The sequence below is a fragment of the Centrocercus urophasianus genome, unplaced genomic scaffold, assembly GCF_019232065.1.
Source record: "Centrocercus urophasianus isolate 14NV4802_14NV808 unplaced genomic scaffold, USGS_Curo_1.0 seq_11, whole genome shotgun sequence".
Taxonomy (NCBI): Eukaryota; Metazoa; Chordata; class Aves; order Galliformes; family Phasianidae; genus Centrocercus; species Centrocercus urophasianus.
Window position 1 is genome coordinate 41,500,503 of NW_024884253.1, and position 23,798 is coordinate 41,524,300.

At 41.0% G+C, this 23,798-nt stretch overlaps 1 protein-coding gene across 1 annotated transcript; it reads right to left on the bottom strand.

Moving 5' to 3' along the window:
• Positions 1-577: 577 nt before the first annotated feature.
• On the bottom strand, positions 578-23,296 carry LOC122171900 (desmoglein-2-like). The gene is made up of 15 exons (XM_042839761.1): positions 23,209-23,296; positions 17,624-17,659; positions 16,570-16,704; positions 15,749-15,907; positions 15,363-15,507; positions 13,964-14,124; positions 13,019-13,153; positions 12,688-12,873; positions 11,530-11,789; positions 10,574-10,716; positions 9,654-9,881; positions 8,402-8,632; positions 7,164-7,291; positions 5,724-6,065; positions 578-3,174 (listed from the first exon to the last, which is right to left on the bottom strand). The coding sequence occupies exons 1-15, from the start codon at positions 23,251-23,253 to the stop codon at positions 2,332-2,334; spliced, it is 3,177 nt and encodes a 1,058-aa protein (XP_042695695.1). The 5' UTR covers positions 23,254-23,296; the 3' UTR covers positions 578-2,331.
• Positions 23,297-23,798: the final 502 nt, after the last annotated feature.

Here is a 23,798-nt window from a genome sequence, read left to right on the forward strand (position 1 = left end):
AACTATTAGTAACAAGCCTGTTTTTTCTTTTGACCAGTAATCTCTTGCCACTGGAGTCACCGTTAATGAATCTATTCTAATGGATTTGTTACAGCACTAGCACATTTGTGATGATTACAGAGCAAGTGAAGTTGAAAATAAACAATACTTAGTAAACTTGGAATTTTCATGTTCCTGAGTATTACAGCCCCTTCTGGGTCTCAGCTTTAGCAGCTATAAAACAGGCAGTATCTTTGTGCCATGCCATGTGCACAAGAGGTGTAAATCAATTTAAAGAGTATGACTCAAAAGCCCAGTAAATCTGCGTAGGGCTGCTTTTATCTTGCTTGTAGACTTAAAGAATTCAGTGCTTTTAAGCAGCAGGCAGAATGAATGTTTGGATCCCCCCCCCAGTCCCTCATTCATAGTCTGTAAGTTAGCAAGAAATAAACTTTTATTGTATCTGTATCTTTAAGATATTCCTTCAGGCTATTCAGGAAATCCCAAACCGAGTTATACTTACACATTGCATTTGCAATGGAAAAGTCCTTACTTTCATCCGTGTAGCTATCTAATAGTGAAGGAAGAACAGAAAAAGTGTGGTAGAGTTCTTTATTTCAGATTGCATAAAAATACAGAAGCACTCCATTTAAGAAAAACAGAGGTAAGTTCACTCTCTCTAACTGCAAGAGAAAACAACTGGTTACCACTTAAAACTGCTTGCGTGCTTAAAAGCAGAGATGTGTACTTTAAAAATGAAGTGTAAGAGATAAATAAGCAACAGGCCCAAGCAAGTGCATCGTTTGAGTTGCTTCAAGTACTTCTCCACTGTAACACACTTATGCATACCATGATGAGCACAGTCACTGCTCGTACTTTTTAATGTGTTTGAATCGTCTTCTGACTCACCCCTCAAATAAATACAGTGGAAAACATAACCTACAACTATCTGAAAACTCAGCAGACATGGAGACAACCAGAAAGCTCTGCAGTCCATGGGTTTTGCACTACTCTCGGATTACCTCACTGATTTTACAGTTATGAGATACACACAGTACTAATGTATGATCCAATGATCCAATGCATTTCTACTCTGATAAAACATAAGTAGTGTATCACAGGTTGTTTTTTTTTTTTTTTTTTTTTTTTTTTGCTATAAAGTCATATTAAAATGTTTAAAACTGCAAACAAATAAATACACATGCATATATACATAGTGCCAGACGTTACAGTACTCTCTCTTTCACCACAGACTTAGTAGAAAGAAAAGTAACATCAAGTGTTACAAAATTACAGGGAGCTTTTCTATTTTCCTGCTAGAGCTAATGACAGCTGCCATGACACAGCTCTGCAGAGGCCACAGCAGTTCTGATGCTGCAATTATCACAACTGCAAAAATATGCTCATAGCCTCATTCCTCTACTTGTATCTGTGAACTCACAGACAGAAATAAAATCAATTAATTGCACTTATAAATCAGATCCAGCAGATTCCTAAGGGACATAAATCTTGGTAGCAGAAGCCACTGATTCAAATGACCAATTAAGAGACAGTGTAAAATCTTCATGATGCAAATGCTTTTTTTTCCCTTGTCAGTCTACATCTATGCCAAGTAATGGAAATTTTACACTGAAGTACCAAAACAACAACAACAACAAAATCAACAAAAAACCGAAAGAAGAAAAGCAGTTCTCAGCTCTTTTTGCTACTTGCATATTAGCACAGAGGTTAAAGAGAAGTACTGATTGCTTAATGCACAGATGCTGATAACCTGAAATTGTGACAACCTTCTAGGAGATTCATACTGCTGCCCAGAGGACTCTAGCAACTTGGGTTTCTCAGGAAGGAGGTTTCTGATGAATTCACTGTGGTGCAGCTGCAGTTCAGGGGAGCTGCTCTTATGCACTATCCACAAGGTAACAGATAGAAGATGTGGTGAGATCAATGCCCCTTTGGGGAGTAGGGAGGAAGGTTCAGCAGATAGACTCAAGAGCAGCTCAGAAACCTAACTTGTGCTTTGACATCCATCACTAGATTTTAGTATTCTTCTGTTTTCCCATAATTATGCTTGTAGTTACATGATATTATTACACTAACTCAATAATAAAAATAGCAAATTTATAGCAAAACAGTTACAAAAATAGCAAACTATATATATATCTTGCATCGTTCCACTTCAAAAACATTGTCAATGTTTTATAATGACAGTAGATTTTTTTTGCTAGCTTCTTGGCCACAGTCCTTATCGAAGAAGACACTACATACAAGTCAGTGTCATTTTTAAGGCACTACAAAAACCAGGTCTGAATACAAAGCCTACAGAAGGCTGCATGAGAAGTTAAGGTGCCAAGACTAGGAGCGGCTGTACTGCACTGCACTGTACTTGGTGACTCTGGAGGACTTGCTCAGCGTGGAGCTGGCAGGAGGTGCCCCCTCCAGAGGGCTCAGCAGGGAGTCCGTGATCAGCACCTGTTCAGCTCTACCAGGCCCTGCTGAGGCTGTGAGGTCATTCTCATTCACCACCATGCTCTGCCCTTCAGACAAGGTGGGAAAGCTCGGTGAGCCCTGCTCAGTGCTGGGCACGAGCACCCTCTCCCGCTCCCTCACCACCACATACCTTGAGTTGGGGAGGTCCTGAACTGCCATGGTTCCTACCCCAGGGCCCTCTGACGTCACCATCCTTTCTGTAACCACCACGTTGTTTCCGGAGGGCAGGCTGGGGACTTCCCCCATTCCCCTCAAGCTTGAGGCAGGAGCCAGCACCCTTTCTGTCACCACTATGTTCTCCTTAAACTGGGGATCTAAAAAGCTGGCAGTTGAGTGGGTATGGCTCTCTGCAGAATAGGATGTTTCCTCCAATACAACAGCACTTCCTGCCTGCACTGATGGGGTGGGTGAGAAGTAGCCACCTGAGGCAGAGGCTTGTTTGGAGCTGAAAGCCTTTTGCTCATTAACGTCAAAACTGGATTCATTCTTGGAGCTACTGTCTTTCATGTCAATGCGTCTGCCTATGCATATTTCTGCCAGAGTCTTAAATTTGTCTCCTAAATCATCAAGAAAGCGGTCGTCAAGATCACCCTCAATAAAGCTGCAGCAGCCGATGGAGCCATGGGGGGAGCTTGACTCCCCCTGAGAATAAACCAGGAGACAGTCCCTTGCAGCTTGAGCTTCATCTTCCGCAAAAGAGACAGCTTTCTAAAGATGGGAAGCAAAAGAAAAGTTTGTTAACCTTTTTACTACTTTACTACTACTTTACTAACCTTACTACTAGACATAGTAAACTTGAAAGAAATCAGGAATCATTAAATCACAGAATCATAGAATTGCTCAGATTGGAAAAGTCCTTAAAGATCATCAAGTCCAACCACAATCTAACCAAACCCACCACTAAATCATGTCCCTAAACACCACATTCAAACAGTTTCCCAAACTTTCTAAACACATCCAGGGATGGTGACTAAACCACCTCCCTGGGCAGCCTATTCCAGTGCTTAACAACCTTTCTGTAAAGAAGTGTTTCCTGATATCCAACCTAAACTTTCCCTGGCACAACTTGAGGCCATTTCCCCTCATCCTGTCAGCTGTCACCAGTGAGAAGAGATCACCCCCAGTCTCGTTGTAAGCACCTTTCAGGTATTTGGAGATAGCAATAAGGTCTTCCCTCAGCCTTCTCTTCCCCAGACTGAACAGCCCCAGTTCCTTCAGTCACTCCTCGAATGGCATATTCTCCAAGCCCTTTACAAACCTTGAACACTTGGTCAAGGGGATTATAATAACAGCATCTGTCAACCAATCAGAGCAGGGCCTAAAACTGCTTTTTGCTTTTTTGAAGTTACTCTGAGCTGGACAGTGAAGTGATGAGAAGAAAAAAGAGTACTTCGGAATTTAATGGAAAGCCTTGGGTACATCACCATCTGCTACTTCTAGATAACCATTTATGATACCACTCCTTTCTCAAAAAGAGTCTACTCACATTTTGCTTCAGTGAATAACTCTCACCTGTAACTAGGTCTTTGCGGGAGAGTGCCAGCGCCATGTCTGAGAGTATCTAACATTTAAGAGTACATTTCATGAGAAAAGGCTGACATATCATCACTATCATGGCTCTTTTCATTTCTGTAGCCTGCAGGATCACACCCAAGTGAACAAATTACCGAGTTAAACAGTTTGGTATGTATGGGAACATACTCCAGCATACGCTGGCTCTACCCAGAACAAGAAGGATTAACCAAATTCTGACTGTACCTTTTCCAAGGCAAGCTCAGTCTGAAGGCAGCATCTGCAACTGGGTTGCTGCTGATGCTGCTTTCAGACTGAATTTGCCCTGCAACTGGGTTGCTGCTGATGCTGGCACAAATCTTTGTATGCTCTTGCAGCAGCTCCAGTTGCAGGAGTAGAGGTGGCCAAATCCTTTGGGCCTGCTGAACCAGCTTTACTAATATGGTTGCTGGCTCGTGCTCAGACCCACTCATGCCATATTTGAAGTACTGTAGTACTTATTAGCTCAGGCATCTGTGTAATGTGGTATGTATCCAGATCCAAACTGATTATGTATATTTTCCTGCATTTGATCCTGGGAGCAGACACATCATCTGAGATGCTTCTACAGAAATCAGCACACACATGGAACTAATTGGTTCAGATATTTTTCTAGTTTGTTCTTTACTCTTTTCTCATTCATTTTTAGTTCTGTATCTGAAGTATTTTAGTCACCCAACTTTAGCCACCCAAAGGACTATAACATTAACTAACCTGTTATCATCCAGTTGTATAACATCTACTAAGCATCTCCTGCAAGATTTCAGCAGGCAGCTGTGCTTGGAATGTCTTAACATTCAGAAGAAAAATGAGCAGAATCGCTACTGTTGTGTCTGCTCACCTAGATCAGTAGTCAGAACACACAGGAGATACACAAATCCTTCCCTAGCCTGAGGTGACTCAAACCTGTACAGCTACTCTCCTGCCCAGCCCCATTGTCAGTCATCTATAGAGACTGAAGATGTTTAATTTGTAGACGTGAAGGATGATCTCTGCACTCCCTGGCATACAGAAGTGGAAACTTCCCCTGTTAGTAGCTCACCAGCCAAGTAATAACAATAAGAGGAATAGTTACAATGAATAGGATTATCCTATTGTTCAATAGTTAGGTTGCAAAAAAATAATTCAGAAAAGGGATTACAACATATGCTTGATGTGCATCTGGTGAACTGCCTTTCACCCAAACTACTGCACAACCAGACAAATCCAGCACCTCTTAATCAGCTGTTTTTAAAATGCAGACCCACCCTACTATTTGACGTCTATGGCTTATCTTTCAAAAACTTGCTTTGTGAAAGGTTTGTAGCCGTGACTCATCTAGAGTCACCAGTGCCTCCCTGCAGGACAGTTACTATGCTCAAGTCGCCGACGTTTATATCACATCTTCTTCCTCATTGCTTCTTCCTGGATATGGCTCCTTGTTCACTGCTAAATATTCTGAATCCCAAACCTTGAGAAGGGTCTTGTCACTGAAGATCATGTAAAAACCCAAAGATGCTACAAAACTTAGCACTGTCGAGGTCTACATCCCACATGTGAGCCTAACTCAAAAGTCCTTAACAGCCCACTCACACACACACAGCACTGACCCTTATCAGGATTGTTTACATATAAACAATCCGTTCATGTTTATAATAACATAAAAAGCATTTCACAATGCTAAGCATACATCTCAATATACTGTTATTCTCAGGTCATATGCTTACGTCAGTGAAGTAATCTCTTAAAAATTCTTCATTCATGGCCCCTGCAGATCCCATCGCCACACCTCCTCCAGTCACCACCACGTTGCCTTCTCCAGATACCATGCCTACAGACCCTCCAGTTGCCGTGGTTCTGGTATGGTAATCAGCATGATGAAGATGTCTTTGCTCTTCCCTGGTAATCATGTTGTTCTGCCCTCTTATGTAAGAGGTGGAACTGCTTCCTACTGCTGCAGCTTCCTCTGCACTCATTCCTGCTGCCGCCGCTGCTGCTGTTACTGCTGCTCCGCTGGCTGGTCCCTTCAAGTTCCCCGATGCAGTGGGTAGCATAACACTTTGCATTAACTGCAAGAAAAACACGAATGAGGATGTGACATGAAAGCTAGGCTATCTAGCATATGGAGCTCACCAAACCAGCAGCCAGGCTGGGTGGAACCTGGGAGGGTGCTGAGTTAGGACATGTTCGAATTTGTACTGATTCATGTTGCTGCAGAGTAAAGAGCTTCCTGAAAGAGGGTGCAGCTTCCATGACTGTGTTCCCAAGGAGGATCACAGAAGTATTTCCACAGGTCATTGTTCTTAAAATTCAAAGGGTTGAGAATGAAAGAGGGGGGAAAATAAACAAGAAAAAGACCCGTGAAACTCCAGTGCACTCAGCCTTCCAACTATGGGGAGCATGCAATGCCTGCTGTCCCTGTAGTGCTACCTGGCCATTCCTTCTTTTCTTAGCTTCCCTGTCAAATTCACAGTCTTTCATCAAGAATTTGGTGTGAGTGCTGGCCCTAAAATAAAAGCTTTTTCCCTTATTTCTTATTGTCATGCAAAAACAGGCTGGTGTCATACCCTTTTTTTCTGTTTGTATAGGACAACAAGAAGAAACACCTCTAGCATTCATTTCTCTGTCTGTTGCATTCCCTCTGCATTTTGAAGTTTTTTTCTGCCTTTTTAAAAAATTGTAATAATATTGAAATCGTATTAACTTTATTTTTTAATAATCCTTTGTTTAAGAAGATAAACACACAAGAAAGTAATTTAAAATGCAACCTGAAGCTCTGAACTGGTGATGGGAAGCTAAGCTTTATAACCCGACCATTCACAGCTTTACAGCTTTACCGTACACTCCCAAACAGGCAGTGAACATTCCAGGCTTGCAGATGCAAATAGCATGGGTGCTTTTCCAACACTTTATCTTCTAATCAGATACTATCAGCATGTGCTTGATTCCTTTGCCTTTACTTTGGGATTTTAACACTATGGTTGGTGTTTCTACAGCTGCTGTTGGAATTCCCTTTCCATGCATCCTTCATTGAGCCTGATGGGGTTAACCTTAATTAATATTCACGTATGGCTAAAATCTGCTGTGCATCAGCCCATTATGCGGTAGAGTGCAAAACTGAGCACTTGGCTGGAAATCAAAGAAAAATGCTGCTAAGGAAAACCTGCCTTCTCCTCAGGAGCTGCTCCTTCACTGTTCCATTTACGCAACATCTCTTCGCTACAGTCTGGTATTGCAGCAAATCCCTTCTTTGCTCCTGAGCCGCATGGACACAACAGCAGTAATAGTGGAATAACTGCAGGGAAACAGAAGTTTGTCGTTAGTGATGGACTGACTAGGATCAAAGCATATTAACAGCCAATACTGAAGTCTGGCCAGCAACGCGTCTTTAATGAGTTAAAGAACATCATACGAACAAATAAGGAGAGCAGCCAATTCCCAGAAGTTCAAGGTATTTCCTGGAAACATAAGCAGGGATTTTTTTCTAAACAGTAAACTGACAATGAACCTGTCACTCCTGCAGATGATTGTGCATGTATTTATCCTTACTTCTACTGAAGATCTCATGTAGCAAAACCAGCCCCAAAAGTGTACAACCTCAGCATTTCCAACTCCTGTCCTGTTACTATCTACATCAAGACATCTCCATATGGAACACTCCCATGAGCGGACGCATTTACAGCATTACCTAGAGAGCTCAAAATGATTCAATTTTAGAAGGAAAACATACTTCTGTGGAATTAACTTTGTTTTCTCATAGCCAGAGCGCTACTACTACAAACAATGAATTACTGTCCTTTCAAATTACTGCCCATTCATTCTTGTCTAGTAGTTGGCGACCCTGCACATAGCAGGGGGGTTGAAAATAGATGATCATTGTGGTCCATTTCAACCCAGGCCATTCTAGGATTCTATGATTCAAATGCAGTACTAGTATATATGGCCATACCCTGACTGCAAGTATTTCTCTTGTTTTTCAGCTTTTGCCTTGTCTTAGCAATGTGACTTCTTACATTAGGTACTGCTCAGATTAAGGAACCAGACCTGGGTCTGTAATTAGGGAGAACATTGAGAGAGTGCTGTGATTTGAGTAAGAAGAGCTAGGGTTCACACAGGGAAGTGTGGGAAATGCTAAAAGGATACCTTAGTGTTTCCCCACCTATAATTTATGGCATTATAAACTAATATTATGAGCTGTACATATTAACTTCAAAATGCACAGCTTCTGAATGTATAGTGCTGATATTGCAAAAACGAACTGGAGATCTGCCATGACTGCACACAGCCTAGGAGTTTACATGAAGTACACCGAGATGATAAAACCTGGGAGCACAACAGTTTACTCCCTGGTGCTTTGTGGACCGTATCTGTGGTGCTTCTGACATAACATGAAATGATTACTTACGCAGCAGAAGCAAAAATGCCAAGATGATTAGTGCAATCGCTCCTGGTCCCAGACTTGCTGACCCAGTGCCAGTAATTCTATCTTTGCATCCGCCGTCAGGAGTGCACGTACAAACAAACAGTTGCAGGGATTGTGGCTGAGCACAGCTGAACCCTTGGAAATCCTGTATTAGCAGGGGGACTTCGGTACTGCCTGCCTTCAGGTCTTGGGGAACCAACCGTACACTGGTGGCTAAAGCAGAAGGGTGGGGTTAGTGAAAAAGAAAAAAAGAATACAAAATGAGTAGACAGAAAGTTAACTCTTGTAACTCTTGTAAACCTTCTCAAACAAGCTCCCTCCGTTTAGGACCAGTCAATGCAACCCAACTTAAATTTATGTCCGTGGCAGCATATGTGCTTTTTTATTTAATCATGTAATTTACGCTGGTAACAAATGGCCATGCTCTCTCGAAGACTCAGAAAATCACAGAAGAGCTTTGCACCAGCAGAGACCATCACAAAAGATAGTCTGATTGCTTACAGAGCACTAACCTTCACTTCATCCAGTCAGCTAAAGGCTGAATTCACAAAAATCAACTTCTGTCATTAGGAGATTAACTTGCTGTAAGCTACTGGCAGACATATTACCACGCCATGTCTAGGATAGGACTGGGCAACAGGTGCCCAAGAGATCCCGGATGAGGAGGCGAATACCATCCTGTTTTGAAAAGCTGTAATCTCTGTAATTGCTGCTAGTCTGGCTACAAGCAGGGTGAGGAAAGGCAAGATTTCTTTTTCAGTCCTAAACTGTGATTAAGACTGTGCTGATTGCTCTGCAGTGTTGTGTTGTAGGATTATGAATAACAAGAATTGTTCTGAGAAGAAAAAGTATTTTCTAGTGTCTTCAGTCTACCTGAAGCATTTCCTTCAAGTGTTTCCCAGGTTTATAAGAATGGGAATGTGAGAAGAAAATGCGAATCTAGTTTTGAAATACTCTTTAAAATAATTTTTGATTTATGATCTACATATGGCTGGCTCATCAAACTAGACTAAAATGGTCCAGTTGAAGGAAGGCAACAGGCCCCAGAACACGATTATTTTTATAGCTGATAAAGGGAAGGCATCAGAACACAAGCAACATGTCCTCAGACGTGATTTCATATATGAATTATTTTTTGTCTGGATCAGTCAAGCTGAATTATTGGAATTAGCAAAGTGTAACACTCCTGTAGAACTCCAGAAAACTGAAAGTAATTCAACATATTTTTTCTTACCATTTTTGGATGCAATTATCCATTTTCTTGCTGTTCCTTCTGGCTCATCAATGACAGAAAAGCTGTAGGGAGCACTGTTTGGGTAACTATCTATATCATTAGCTGTAACATCAACAAACTCTGCATCTAAACACACAGTCCGTACAGGGTTCTCAATAACTGGGCAGTTATCATTCTCATCTTGAACTTGAATAACAACGGTGCCAGTGGCTGTTTTTGTAGGAAGATCTAAGGTTACAAAATATGAAAAATTAAATCAACATTTGACAAGTACAGAAATTTTGTCTTAACATAAAAAAAAACCAACATTTTCCCAAACATAAGCACTTCTGAAATGAGTTTATGGGAGCAATGTTTCATTCCTAATGTCAATGACTGTGTTGACAAAGTTCTTCTGAAGGCAAGTTGTTTTACTACCTTAATGTAAAAATGTATTTCTTGTGCATAGCTACACAATAATAAGCAGGTTACAAAGAATTCTAACTAGCTATACAAGAAATTCAGAGATTCTTTCCAACTTAGCTTTCCAGAAAATTTAGGACTTTGAAATCTGCTTATTATTATAGGGAGATACTGACAATTTCCACCTATGTCTTCACAAAACTTGTTTTAAAAGCTCGTCTCGATACAGTCAAAGAGAAACAAGCATCCTGGGAACCCAGCCCAAGGTTTCTCCCATTCCATAGAGTTGCCTTTGTCCCTCCACAGAGCCTATTGGAAACTGCACTGGGCACTTAAATTTTAGGCAGTTGAAAGTAGGGAGGTTAAGCCAACTGTAGCCTTAGAAATACAAATTGAGCCCTTAAAAATAATTAAAAAAAAAAACAAACCCCCAACACCCCCCCTGGCCGGGGGGCGGGGGGGGGAGGAAGAAAAGGCGCCAGATCCAGTAAAGCAGAAACAGAACTTTCTAAACTTACCAGTAGTTACACCCAACATGGTAAAAGCATAGGTACCATTTACTACATAACGTGATTCGTAATCGAGGTTTTTAGCAAGCTGGATTTCACCCGTATTTGAATTTATCGTGATCCAGTTTGCTGGGTCTCTTCCTTTGATATATCTGATGAAAATCACATAAAAAAGTAAAAATATCATACTTAGAAGATCAAAACAACTACCAGAAGAAAAAACAGCTTCATACTATGCCTACTCTTTGTGCAGGCCAAACTCTGACACTGCTGCCAATGTAATTGTTTTCAACTATTAACCTTAGATTATAAACCTACCCTGGCTGTTGAAACCTGCTTTTCCCTCTCAAGCCATCCAGGACATAGGTGTGGCAGTGTTATCGAGTGAAACAAGAATGCCTGTTCCACTAGAGAGGCAGCGTGCTGCTGACCACGATGCTCCCCTTCCCCTGACCCTCCTCCCAGCCATGGGTGAGCAGCAGCCCCCTGGAAAGGCTGTATAACAGGCATGAAGAAAGGGATCCAGGGTGAGGTTTGTACCTCTGTCATTTCGTAACACTTCTAAATGCCACCACAGTGGTAGTTCAACAATGTTTTAGCTGATGTGCTACAATTCAAAAGCTAAGGACAGCCACATGAGTGCATACGCAGGCTTATCTACCCGAACATCCTTTTTGGTTCAATTTCTGTGTGTTTCTCTATACTCCTTCCTGATAATTCTGCATGTAACTATGGACAACTTCAGCACAAGCACTCATCATTTACCAGAAAATAAATGGTATTTTCAAATCAGTCATTTTCTGCCTAATAGAATATTGATAGAAATGGTGTTCTTTTAGTTGTCAATTATGCGTAGGAGAGAACAGATTTCCTCTGAAATTATTTCAGGTCAATACACACATTTTTACAGTAAGCTGTAGTTTCTGACACGCTCAGTTATGAGGGATATATAAAAAGATTCTTACTTAACGTGCACTGCAGCTTTTCCAGTGTCTTCATCAATGGCTTGATACTGTCCAATGACCTGCCCTACTCGCATGCTCTCACTTGCTTCAATAATTTTTGTCCCACTGGGGAATGCAAGGCCTTCCCGCACATCAATCACATTAATTTTGATCGGAATTGTTTGTGCTTTATAGCTGTTTTTAATGGACTTGTGAAATTCTGCTTTGTTTGTAACAACGATGCCCAGGTTTAGGTTTTTCATTTCTTCATAATTTAGCTCCTAGAGCAAACAAACAAACAAAAAAAATCCCTCAGAATTTGATGGTATTCGATATTGAGATAACATCCAGATGTTTAATATTTAAATAATGCTGATGGAGGATGCTACAGTGGAAAGAACCATAATTCAGCATGTTACTCTCAATTCAAAACACCTCTTGAAGAGTATGTTAAGAAGATTGCTCCTTGTTTTTCCATGGATGGCAGCACTGGTATTACTTTATATTATCAAATTAATTTAAGGTATGTGCAATGAGTCCTACACAAATATTTTGCATTTGCCTTCAGTGAATCCCTACTCAGAATTATTCTACTCTTCTACATTTTTTTTTAAATGATTTGAACAATTTGGTTATTAGTAATGCCTTTTTTTTTTTTTTTATTTTTACTATTATTATTTTATTTCTAATAATTTCCATGTTTGAGATAAGGAAAACAGAGCAGAAGAAAAATAAAGCTTAGCATACTATGCATCTTCAGCTCCTGTCACTAAAGAAGAGTGAAAGCTCCACAGAAATCCACAATGTAAATAGTCTGTAGCCATGACTCATGGAGTAAGTGCTGCATGCAGTTATCTGTGGCCATGGGAAATAAGTAAACTGAGACAAGCAAAGAGACCAAATATGTGGGAAAGGTTACAGCATATGTGCTACTAGCACTGCTGCCCAACAACAAGGAAGATCTGGGGTTTCTGTTCCACTGGATACATAGTGCCACCACACAGAATATGGTGAACAAAATTATTATTTTGTACAGAATTACTGAATACACCACCAAAAAATATAAGAGAAGCATCCACCACGTACATTTATATTTTATTTACTAACTATAAATAATTTGTACATCAATCCCTATTAAGGCAATCAATTACTCTAAAGACTCACAAAGAATATACTAACCTTCACAAGAGTCAAAATTCCTTCATTTGTGTTGGTATCTGTTACTATACGAAAATAGCCGCCTTCATTGCCAGAGACAAAAGAAAAGTTTGCCAACCAGTTATCAGAAAACTCTTCATCTTTATCAAACACTTTTATTCTCATAATTTCTACATTTGCTCTGTTTTCTTCAACACTTCCTTCAAACTGCAAGAATAAAAAGATTTAAATGTAAAAAGATGTCCCAATCTACCGTATTTCATCAGTACAAGAAAGTCTGCATAAGATTTTCTTAAGCAATGGGATACCAGCAGGTGTACAAACACACCAAATATCATGGTGAATTACTTACTGCAGAGCTTTCAAGCACAGGAAGGTTGTCGTTGACATCCAAAATCTTGATTTCTAAAGAGCATGTAGCACTATTCCCATCTGCTGCACCGCCACGGTCCTTCCCTTCCACCACCAAAGAATAGCTACTTTGTGTCTGTCATAATTAAAAGAAAGAAATGCTTCAACTAGTTTAAATTTTTGTTGCCTTACTGTATTATCAGTGTCTTATTTTGTCAAAACCTCTCAAGTAATGGCCAATCAAAACTCATTTTCTCTCTACTATTAAATCTTACACATAGCTCTTTCTACCGGAGTAAAGCTGAGCCTTAGAAAAGGGTTTGGGAGTTTTCCATTTTCCTCCCAAAGAGTTAGACTGTGCTCAAATGGAAAATGGAAAAATTTTAGTAGCCACGGACAGGATACAGCAATACCTGCACATTGAAACAGACCCAGATACAGGGATAGCATCCACAGCCTCTGTGAGCTAATATAAAGATCACCATCTGCTGGTCAGTGAAAATACATGCAAGCATAAGGAAAGTTGCTGGCAGTATTTGGCTTTCAACACTTTCAAAGCAGCATCATTTCTTAGCCTTTGAGTCCTGATTTGTACAGCAATCTACCAAAGTCTAGATTCAACCAGCAGGTTTACAGGTTGGTGACCTGGGTGTTTTACCCACAGGCTCACCAGCAAAGAAATGACACCCACGTGTCGTGTAACTGATGCCCAGCTGCACAGAAGGGACAGAAAACAACAGCCACCAACTGGCATAGTGAGAGGAAGGAGACAGGGTGAAAGCAAGCTTTACCTCATCCCCTCCCAAAGCCACTGGAAAACATACATCAGACAGACAAGGTATGGTCCTTTAAACCCAACTGGGATGAAGGAAGGAGAGAAGTGACAACAGGTACCAGAAGAATGCTATCAACAGATTTTATTTATTTATTTATTTGTTTATTTTACCTCTCTGTCAAGGCTTATTGCTGCTACTTGAACCTCGCCAGTATCTTTATTCATACTGAATGCAGAACTAGGGCTTTGGGAAATGATCTTGAATGCAATTTTGGAATTCAGGTTATTTGGTTCATCTGCATCCGTTGCATTTAACCTCATTACAATTGTACCTGAAAAAAAACCAACAAAATGCAATATTTGGTTATGCTGCCATGCACTGGCAAGTATTTTTAATGTGATGTTACAGGTAAGAGTGTGCTGCCAGATGTAATGCACAATTTTCTGATGCCCCTAGCTCTGGCATATTTAATAGAGCTGAAGAATTGTTCTTGAAATTCAATTTACGTTAAAACCTCAAAAACAAAACTACATATCAACACAGATCTGGAGGTTGTAGAATTCAACTCATCACAACTACTCAGTGAGTTGAATTCTTGCAAGAATTCTGACAGAAAACTTTAGATATTGTATAAAGAAGATGGAAACTTTATTTAGACAGTAAATTGCATTTCCCTCATATGTCATTCTAAAGGAAGCAGAACAACTTTTGTACATGAACATCAATACAACAACTGCTTTTTACAGACTGACGCCCTCCAACAGCTTGATTCAAAATCAATTGTGGCTCCCATGCTGCAAGCCCCTTATATGCATGACACAGGATGTTGTAATGCTGTACTTGGAAAGGGCCAACCTTAGTGTCCAGAACCATTAGTTGGGTTTGAGTATCAGCTGGAATTCAAGAAGAGAGACAGTTACCATATGGCTGCTACTGACTTGAAAGGCAGCTGGGGGAATTCAATACCTCACATAAATGGATGGTCAGTAATTTCTATCTTCAGATTGCCATGGCATTGAAAAGAACAGGATATCAGGTATTTATTAGGATGTTTTATTCTGGGAAATAGTCTATTGCTCCCAGATCTGTTCTTATGTTTACTGTCGTTAATAGGAAAACTGCCAATAGCTTGTTCTGAGGTTTGGGTGATGATTGTATACTCTTAACATCAAAGTGCTTCTCCAGACTATTAAATAAAGGAGAACTTCAGAACACAGCAGAGCTAAATGCTTCCAAAATGGGCTGGAATTGCTAGGCCAGAAGATGGATGGAATTCTCCATGCAGTGTCTACTTAAGGCCTCCCTGGCTTAGTGGCAAGTCTGACCCAAAACCAAAGTTGGCATAAGAAGAAGTCTTGTTCTCTGTTGCCTTTATGCTCATACTTTCCCTTCATCACACTACACAACTCAGCCCTGAATAAAAACATGCATTCAAACTTGGATAACCTGTCCTACATAAGCAAGATAATGCACTATTGTTACTACAGATATGCTGCTGCACTGACTATATTCACTTCTGTCCTTGAATACATTCAGAATAGGTAAATTAAAAAATACATAAAATGTTACCTGTTTCACTTAATTCTTCAATTGAACCAACAAAAACTTCATGTGAAAACACTGGAGGATTGTCATTTATATCTAGAACTCTAACTGGAAGGTCTATTGGCTCTTCCAGTTTTGCTCCGGTCTTATCTAGAGCATGACCTCGCAACTGAAATGATTCAGACAGAAACAATAAGAAAATGAGTAACTGTAATATATATATGTGAGCACATACACAAAATATAAAATATATAGCAACTAAAACTATTAGCAGTTATATGTATGTATATATACACATACACACACATATATAAATGTCCACAAACATTAAAACCTACTGAAATAATAAATATTTTTATTAAAAAAGGAAAGAAGAACATTTATAAGGGTAAAGTTACTATTCAACTTACAAATAGCACTGGAGTCTTTTCTCTGTCAACCTTTCCTGTGATGTTCAAGTCTCCGGTCTTTCCATTGATAACAAACAATCCATAAGGGGGTTCTGTAACTCCTTGACCAGATATAGTATAAGTTACCACTATCCCTGTGTCTTCAAAATCAGAATGTATCTAGGAGGAGCATGATAAATAGTAATTGGTAAATAAAACCACTTTTAAAAACATATAATCCTTTTAGCTATTTTCATAACGAACAAACAAAAATTAGTATTAAATACAGTTTTTCTACATGGTTTACAGTGTTTAAGATGTTGAGATGAAACCAGAAGAAAAAGTTACATGCTCTCTTTGAAGATCTAGTCCAGGGGAGATTAGGAATGTGATGGACAGTGCAACAGCTAGGAACCACAGAACAGAGAGAAGACTCGGACAAAGAAAGTTGGATAGCACACAAGTGCAAGGAAGAGTCTGACTGTTCCACGTACACCTTTCTGTCCAATCACCACCAGCAGTTTTGGGAGCTGCTAGCCAACTTGAATTAGAGCTGAGTAACTCTGGTTGGGTGGTAGAGTGAAAAAAAAATTCAAAAACACTGCATTTCCAAAAGTATTATGAAAATTGTTGACTGGGAAAAGATGAAAGACTCAGCTGAATCAGGCTTCAAGAGTAACTCATCTTAAGAAGAAAACTGAAGGAAATGTGCCAATTTTCTACTAGTATTCAATAATTCATTAAAATTAAAGAAACATCGGTGTCTGTGGTTAGGGCAGCTACATCTTTATTTCATATTTTCATCTCTGTGTATTCTGTATTTATCTCTTCTCAGGGCTTACTCTAGCAATTGGATTCCTATAAGAATTGTCTTCCTCTTCCCGTATGAAAGCAGGAGGGACCGTCCATTCTCGTTTCTGTCTGACAAGGCTGTTGGGATGAGTTAATGTGCCATTCCTGCCACTTCGATTATAAATCTGTGAAAAAGAACAAGGTTGAATGTCAGCATAACATCTAGTCACTTAAGGTAAAATGCTTTATTGCTGTGATAGTCCACACTTATGAATAGCATAGGCCATAACCTGGGCATTCTGCTTGCACAAAACCATGTGCTGATCTTACCACTTATTTTCTTCCAAGGAGGCTATGCACTCTTTTAATAGTAATTTTGAAATCACAGAGCAGACTAGCCTTCTGAAGCACAATTTAAAACTACACATTCCTGAAGTTGTTTGAAATGAAAAACTACAGTAATCTTTTATTCAAGATAGACATAAAAAAACCAAGATTTAAATACACAGGTACATTTGCATGACCAGGGTATGGTGAAAACACACCTGTTCTGACAGATCTAAGTGCTTGTCACCAGATGTGGAATGAAGTTTGCCATTGATACTGCTATAAACAACTACTTCTGACTCATTATGCTGTTTAACATCTCATCAATACTGTAATACAGTATTGTATTACTCACCTTCTTCTGTAATACAGGATACATGCAATAAGCAACCCATTCACTGTCTCAGCTATCCTTGCCCAGGTACCCCTCATTCCTGCTGACTCCTGTACTTCCTCCTCCTGTCCTGCTGGAGTCCAGATCCACAACAAACACTGTATCATAGCAGTTGACTTCATTTATGGAGAGTTAAAGAAGATATTTACAATGTAACATTTTTGCTAAAGTTTCTTAAACATCACTCTTTTGATGGATGTGGGATTGGTCCTTTTCTTACATTTGTGCTTTCATTTTGTTACCCATTATACAGATTTCATTGTTCAGAAAATAGTAGAACTTGAGATACTTATCAAGTTAAATAAAGCATGTCTTCGATGCTTGTTTTTTTTTTTTCAGAAGGCCCTTCTTCAGGTACTGATCAAGAAAAGCCTCTCTCTTACCTTCCAATGGAGTCCATTTCCATAACTGAGACAGATCTGTAATGAAAGTGAGGTTAACTATTATTATTAATTCAGTGTCGCTTTAGCAGCACATTTCTTTATCCACTAAGAGCCCAGGATAGCTGTGTATGCCCTCAGAAACTGCAGTTTGGTGCCTCTTGTTAACTGTAAGCAACTGGAGTCTCAGTCAAATTATCAGAGATCCTGTGTTTGCATTCCTTGATGCTCCAAAGGTGATTTTTATTGGTCCTAAGGCCTAAGGAAAAGTAGGCTTAGAGAAGTGATTGCCTATTGAAGTCAGTAAACCATAGAATCGTAGAGCTTGGAAGGGACCTCTAAAGATCATGTAGCCACCAGCCATAACAGGTTCCCTACAGTAAGTTGCACAGATAGGCATCCGGGTAGATTCTAAATACCTCCAGAGAACAAGACTCTACCACTTCTCTGGGCATCCTGTGCCAGAGCTCTGTCATCCTTGCAGTAAAGTTCTTTCTCACGTTCACTTGGCACTTTCTGCAGTTTGTGCCCCTAACCCCTTGTTCTGTCACTGAAAGGAGCATGATTGCATTCACTTGACTCCTGCCCATTTGATATTTACAGGTATTGGCAAGATCCCCCATCAGCCTGCTCTACTTCAGGCTGAACAATCCCAGGTCTCTCAGCCTTTTCTCATAAGGGAGATGCTCCAGGCCTCTCATCATCTTTGTGTCCCTCCGTTGGACTCTAGAAATTCCTTGTCCTGTTTGAACTGAGGAGCTCAGAACTGGACACAGTACTCCAAATGTGGTCTCACCAGAGCAGAATAGAGGGGGAGCACCAGCTCCCTCAACATCCTGGCCACCTGATTATTCCTCCCAGGTGCAGGACTCCACACTCGCTTTTGTTGAACCTTGTAAGATTTCTCTCCACTTATCTCTCCAGCCTGTCCAGGTCCTCCTGAACAGCAGCCCAGCCTTCAGCTGTGTCAGCTACTCCACCCAGCTCTGTATCATCAACAAGCTTGCTGAGGGTGGATTCTACCCCTTCATCCAAGCCACTGAGAACATGTTAAATACTTTAAATGTTCTCTTTGACTGGTTTTCAAACTGCTATCTGAGCTCTCACTATTGATCCCTTCCATCTTACACTGATTGCTACATCATAGCATGATAGAATATTTTAAATTTCTCTCTTTCTTACACAACGCAACACAGCAGTCAGTGGACAAGGTTGGGAAAAGCAGCAGACAGTGGTTTCAACTTGCACAACAAAACTTTTTCAAACAGCAGTCTTCCCAGTGTGTACATCCTGAAAACAAAAATCAGCAAGCAGGAGGTTCCCTAACACATTGTGAGGGCTGCAGGATCTTATATCTCAGATCAAGCTTTTCTTATGAATATTCTTAATCTTATTTAATATTCATATGAATTTTTAAACTTTGTTTTTCTGATTAATGAGATTATACCAGTAAGATAATGCATAACAGGGAAACATTCGTTTTCCAGTCAAGGTTTTCCAACAAGAACTACAATTCTTTAGGAAGCAGCTGTCAAAGTGTCATCTTGAACATCCTTATTTGCTTTCACAAACTGAAGGGACAAAGAATGAACAGAGACAAGGGGCATCAGGAGAGAAGTTTCCTTGTATCAGAAGCCTGAGAACAGTGTAAACTAAAGCCTGAAGTTTGCAAATATCTCAGTGGACTGAGATAAAAGAAGAGCACATCAAGGAAGTAAAGAAAATCCCATTAGTCATTAGAAATAGAAAGTCTTACAAAAGAGCCTCAAGCATTCTGTTTTCTTGCTAAAAAAAGATTATTTTGTTTTTTTACTTTTTAATCTATAATAGTCAGTGGCCCATGGTGAATTTTAAAGTGATCTAATATAGGAATCTAATGGTGGGAATTTTGTTTATGAGATGCAAAAATACATTTGAAAGATAGGCATATTCTGCATTTAACTGAAAATTCATAAAAGACACTAAAATTTCAAAATTAAGAAAAATATTTTTATTGAATTATTTTTCAGGAAAAGTAAAATCACACTCTACATGTGCTGAATTTTGAAATTCCCTTTTTCAACGCACTACAGCTGCCTTCTATTAAGTGGCTCAGTAGGAAAACCCCCCATCTGTCACTTTGTGTGAATCACTGCCCCTGCACAAAAACTCACACATCCAGTGATGAAATCTATTGATGACAAGGAGCTGGAAAGGCATTGGCAAAAGACAACTGTGTTGCTACAGAAAATTAGTCAGAAAACCTAAAGCCTGAAGTAATAAAAATGGAATGAAATACTGCAGAAAAGCAGCTGGAATAGGTGAGGTGGCAGGGGAAAAGGAGGGAGTGACCGACATGTATAGAGAGTGCAAGGCTGCTCTTGCGCAAATGTGTGCTCGTGTCTTGTGAAGGAAGTAACTGAAGAGACATATTTTGAACACACAGCTTCATTTTATACTGTGAAGATGCAGAATGAGTAAGCTAGATGGTGTGTACACCTATTTGCTTTGCTATGAAACTAGAAACCCAACCCTATAAATGTGGTCTTGTCACATGTTGTGCTGGTCAGTTTGGTGCTGAAGACCACTGGCAAGTGGACATCTGGCACACTTACAGAAGTGAGCTGAAGGGACATCCGAGGTTATCTCTGAGTCCATCTCCCTGCCCTGGGGTAGGATGAGTAACATCCATCTGCTGCCTGACATCTGTTTAACCTGTTTCTAAAAACTAGTGATGGAGATCGCAGCATTGCTGCTGAGGACACAACAGTACCCAAGTAAAGCTTTGTGGGCTTTACTTCAGACTGGAATTAGCCTGAAACCATGGAATAAACATCCACAGAGGTGATGGAAACATCTCTCAGAACAGTTTCAATCTCAAAGAATCAGACTGTCACACTCTGGAGACTTGCTTCAAAAGCACAATTTGATCCAATCAAATAGGTGCACTCTACATCCATTGCATGTGTTTCCTATAACCAACATCAAAACAGCTATACTGAGATGTCTTAATCTCAAACTGAATCTCCCTCTTTGTCATGTGGATAATGTAACCAGGAAACAGCACAACTCCCTTTTCATGACGATTACCTTTCACATATAAGAAAACTTATTATCCATTTTACCCACAATCCCAGTTCTTTAGTATCACTATGAGAATGATAAACTAGGAATACTTGAATTTACATTACTTTTTTTTTTTTTTTTTTTTTTGCTTTTCTCTAGTATTTGCTTTTCTCTGATGTATGGCATCTGAGATAACACACGTCTTCAGCCAAACAGATAAAATCACAGACCTCAGGCATTCCATGCCTGCTTTCATATCTCACCACAGCCCTGTCTTTTTGTTTGTTTTTAAAGATGCATGATTTGCAGACAGAAAGTAGGCTTCTTGAAATCACCTCACTTTTGCTTTTCCTAAAACTAATCAGTTCTAGAAAAACTAAAACTACTCAGTTTTATTTGTTTGTTTCACAGAATCATAGAATCGTTTGAATTTGAAGAGACTCCCCTACAACAAACCCTTACAATGGACACCTACAGCTACATCAGGCTGCTCAGAGCCTGGTCTAGCTTGTCTTTGAATGTATACAGGCATGAGGCACCACCACATCCACTACTGAGGGCAACCTCTTCCACCCTTATCATAAATTTATTTTCCTTATATCCAGACTAAATCTCCTGTCATTTGGTTTTAAACCATTATTCCATTTTCCCTTATCCTATCACAACAGACCTCACTACAGAGTATATTTCTTTCTTTCTTATACACACTCTTTAGATACTGAAAGGCTGCTTTCAAGCCTCCCCAGAGCTTTCTCTTCTCCAGATTGAACAACCCCAGTTCTCTCAGCCTGTCCTCCAAGGGAAGTGTTCTATCCCTTGTATCATTTTTGTGGCCCTCCTTTGTATGTGCTCCAGCAGGTCTATGCATCCTCTGGTACTGAGCGCTCCTTATCTGGATGCCTCACCAGTGCCTCTGCAGGGGGGCAGGATCGCCTCCCTCGCCCTGCTGGCCACACTTCTTTTGATGCAGCACAGGATACAGTGGGCTTTGTGGTATTGTTCCTATGAATTCTGAAAAAAAAATTGCTACTGATGGTAACATTACAATCGTGATTCCAAGTATTCCATACTAGTCTAATGTCTAAAATATAAAATATTAAGGATGTACAACCTAAGAAAACATCCACAGGAAAAAAAAAATCTCAAATCCATTCTCACTCAAATACAGGACACTTTCTAACATTTCCTCTCTCGAAGACAAAAGTGCAATGACCCTTGTTGGCTGTGCCTACGTGACAAGGCCACGGCTCCAGGTGTGTGCGTTGGACATGACCCATGTTGGTCCCAACCCTACAAGCACCATCGCTGGGCATACCCTGATGTTCCTAGAGAAAGGGTAGAGATGGGAAAGCTGCTGGGACCTTCGTACAATCCTCAGGACTGATGCTATGGATATAGGTAGAAAGAGAGCACAGTCAACCAATAAAGGCTTCCAGGAAAAACAGGAAAGGAAGATCCTATAATTTTTAAGGCTTCTAATGTGGAAGGTACATTGTGATTTTTTTTTTTTTTAATTTTTGCTTTTTAGTCAGTTCTCTGGGTTTTGCTTCTTTGTCTTCTTTGCATGCCTTTTGACATCAGTGACTACAGTTGGATGCTCACACAAGCAGCTACTTTCACCCACAACAATGGGTTTGTCTTGATTAAAAACCACCACACACAAAAAGGGAACACCCCATAGTTCTTCTCTCTCCTGTCACCGACCAAGCAGGGCAGTTTTAGTCCCTGGAATATTACGTCCCGCATTAAAGCTGCAAGGCAACAGATCTCCACTCAACCTGATTTTTGGGACCTCGAGCATGAGAAATCCTGCCCAGCTCCCTGCAGCCCTCCTGAGCCCTGCTCAGCTCCCTGCTCCCAGCCAGGCCTGGCCTCCACCCTGCCTGGGCATTGGCTGCCCAACTTCACAGGAGTTTCACCAAGCAGGGAGAGTGAGCTGCTCAGTAATGCCTCTGATTTCAAGGAAAGCTTCTTGGGGAGTTGCTAGAAACTGCCAGAAAACACCAGCCTGAACCAAACCCAAGCTTTCTTTGGTTTCAGGACATTCAGAACTTGCTTCTAGCACGGAAAGCTGTTGCATAGGACAAAAGGTCTAAAGATTGAGAGCAGGGAAGGGGAAAACCCATGTATCTTGTATTTGTAAGAGTTTCATATATATTTTCTCTAAGATTTCCAGTAAATGTTACGGACAATCCATTTTCCCTCCTGGCACGGCTCCTTCCAACAGGTAACACAGTTTACAGACAGTACTCTGAACAAGAAGATGACAGCAGCACCAACTCCCCTAATCCTCCGGGAGCCCCGACAAAACCCACCTATCTCCAGACACAGGGACGCTCCTTTCATAGCCTTTCCCGACTTTTCCCAACTTTCGGATCTTTCTTTCATCTCCCTCCCAGGAAGCGAACATGAGAGCTGCCAAACCTCGACGGGAAGCGCCCTCCCCACGCCCCGCGCCCGCACACGGCCCCCGGGGCACCGCGTAGCGCCCGCGCTTCCCTCCCGGCTCCCACCGTCCGGCCCAGACCCAGGCAGGGACTCACCAGCAGCGCCAGCAACGGCACCGCCGCCGCTCTACCCCGCGACATGGCCGCCGCCTGCGCGCCGCGCCCGGGACGGGGTCACCTCCTGCGGCCGTCAAGGGAAATGGAGGCGGCCCGGCGAGGGGCGCGCTAGTAGCCGCGGATGGGTGGAGAGAGCAGCCGGGGAGCGCCGGGGAGGGGGCAGGTAGCGCCCGTCTCGCCCCGCCCGGCCCCGCCCGGCCCGGCCAGACCTCGGAGAGCCCCCGATACCGCCCCGCCGAGAAAGGACCGACAACCAACCGATAAATCAATGAGTGACTGATAGAAGATACACTCGTGGGAAAATGAAACGGTGAGCTGTTTTAGCGCGGCCTTCTGACAGTTCCCGTAATCCTCTATTTAACGTGCTCCCAGCTATGTCCTTCCTACTCCTATCTGGCAGAGATCTCTCCTGGATACACCTCATTAATTGATGTTGACAAAGACATAACTGCTTATTCGTGATGGCGAAATAAGTAAATACTCTTCCTGTACATCCTTTGTTATAGGATGTTCTTACCTGATTGGTCTTTCTAAGATCACACTCAGTTGTTATAAATAATTTTGGAAGC

Excerpts from the sequence above, each read along its gene's own strand:
- LOC122171900 (XM_042839761.1), bottom strand. The coding sequence starts at position 23,253 with ATGTCGCGGGGTAGAGCGGCGGCGGTGCCGTTGCTGGCGCTGCTG. Across the intron at positions 17,660-23,208 it reads TGCCGTTGCTGGCGCTGCTG|ATCTGTCTCAGTTATGGAAA; the intron begins GTGAGTCCCTGC and ends CTTTCATTACAG. Across the intron at positions 14,125-15,362 it reads TGAAGAATTAAGTGAAACAG|GTACAATTGTAATGAGGTTA; the intron begins GTAACATTTTAT and ends GTTTTTTTTCAG.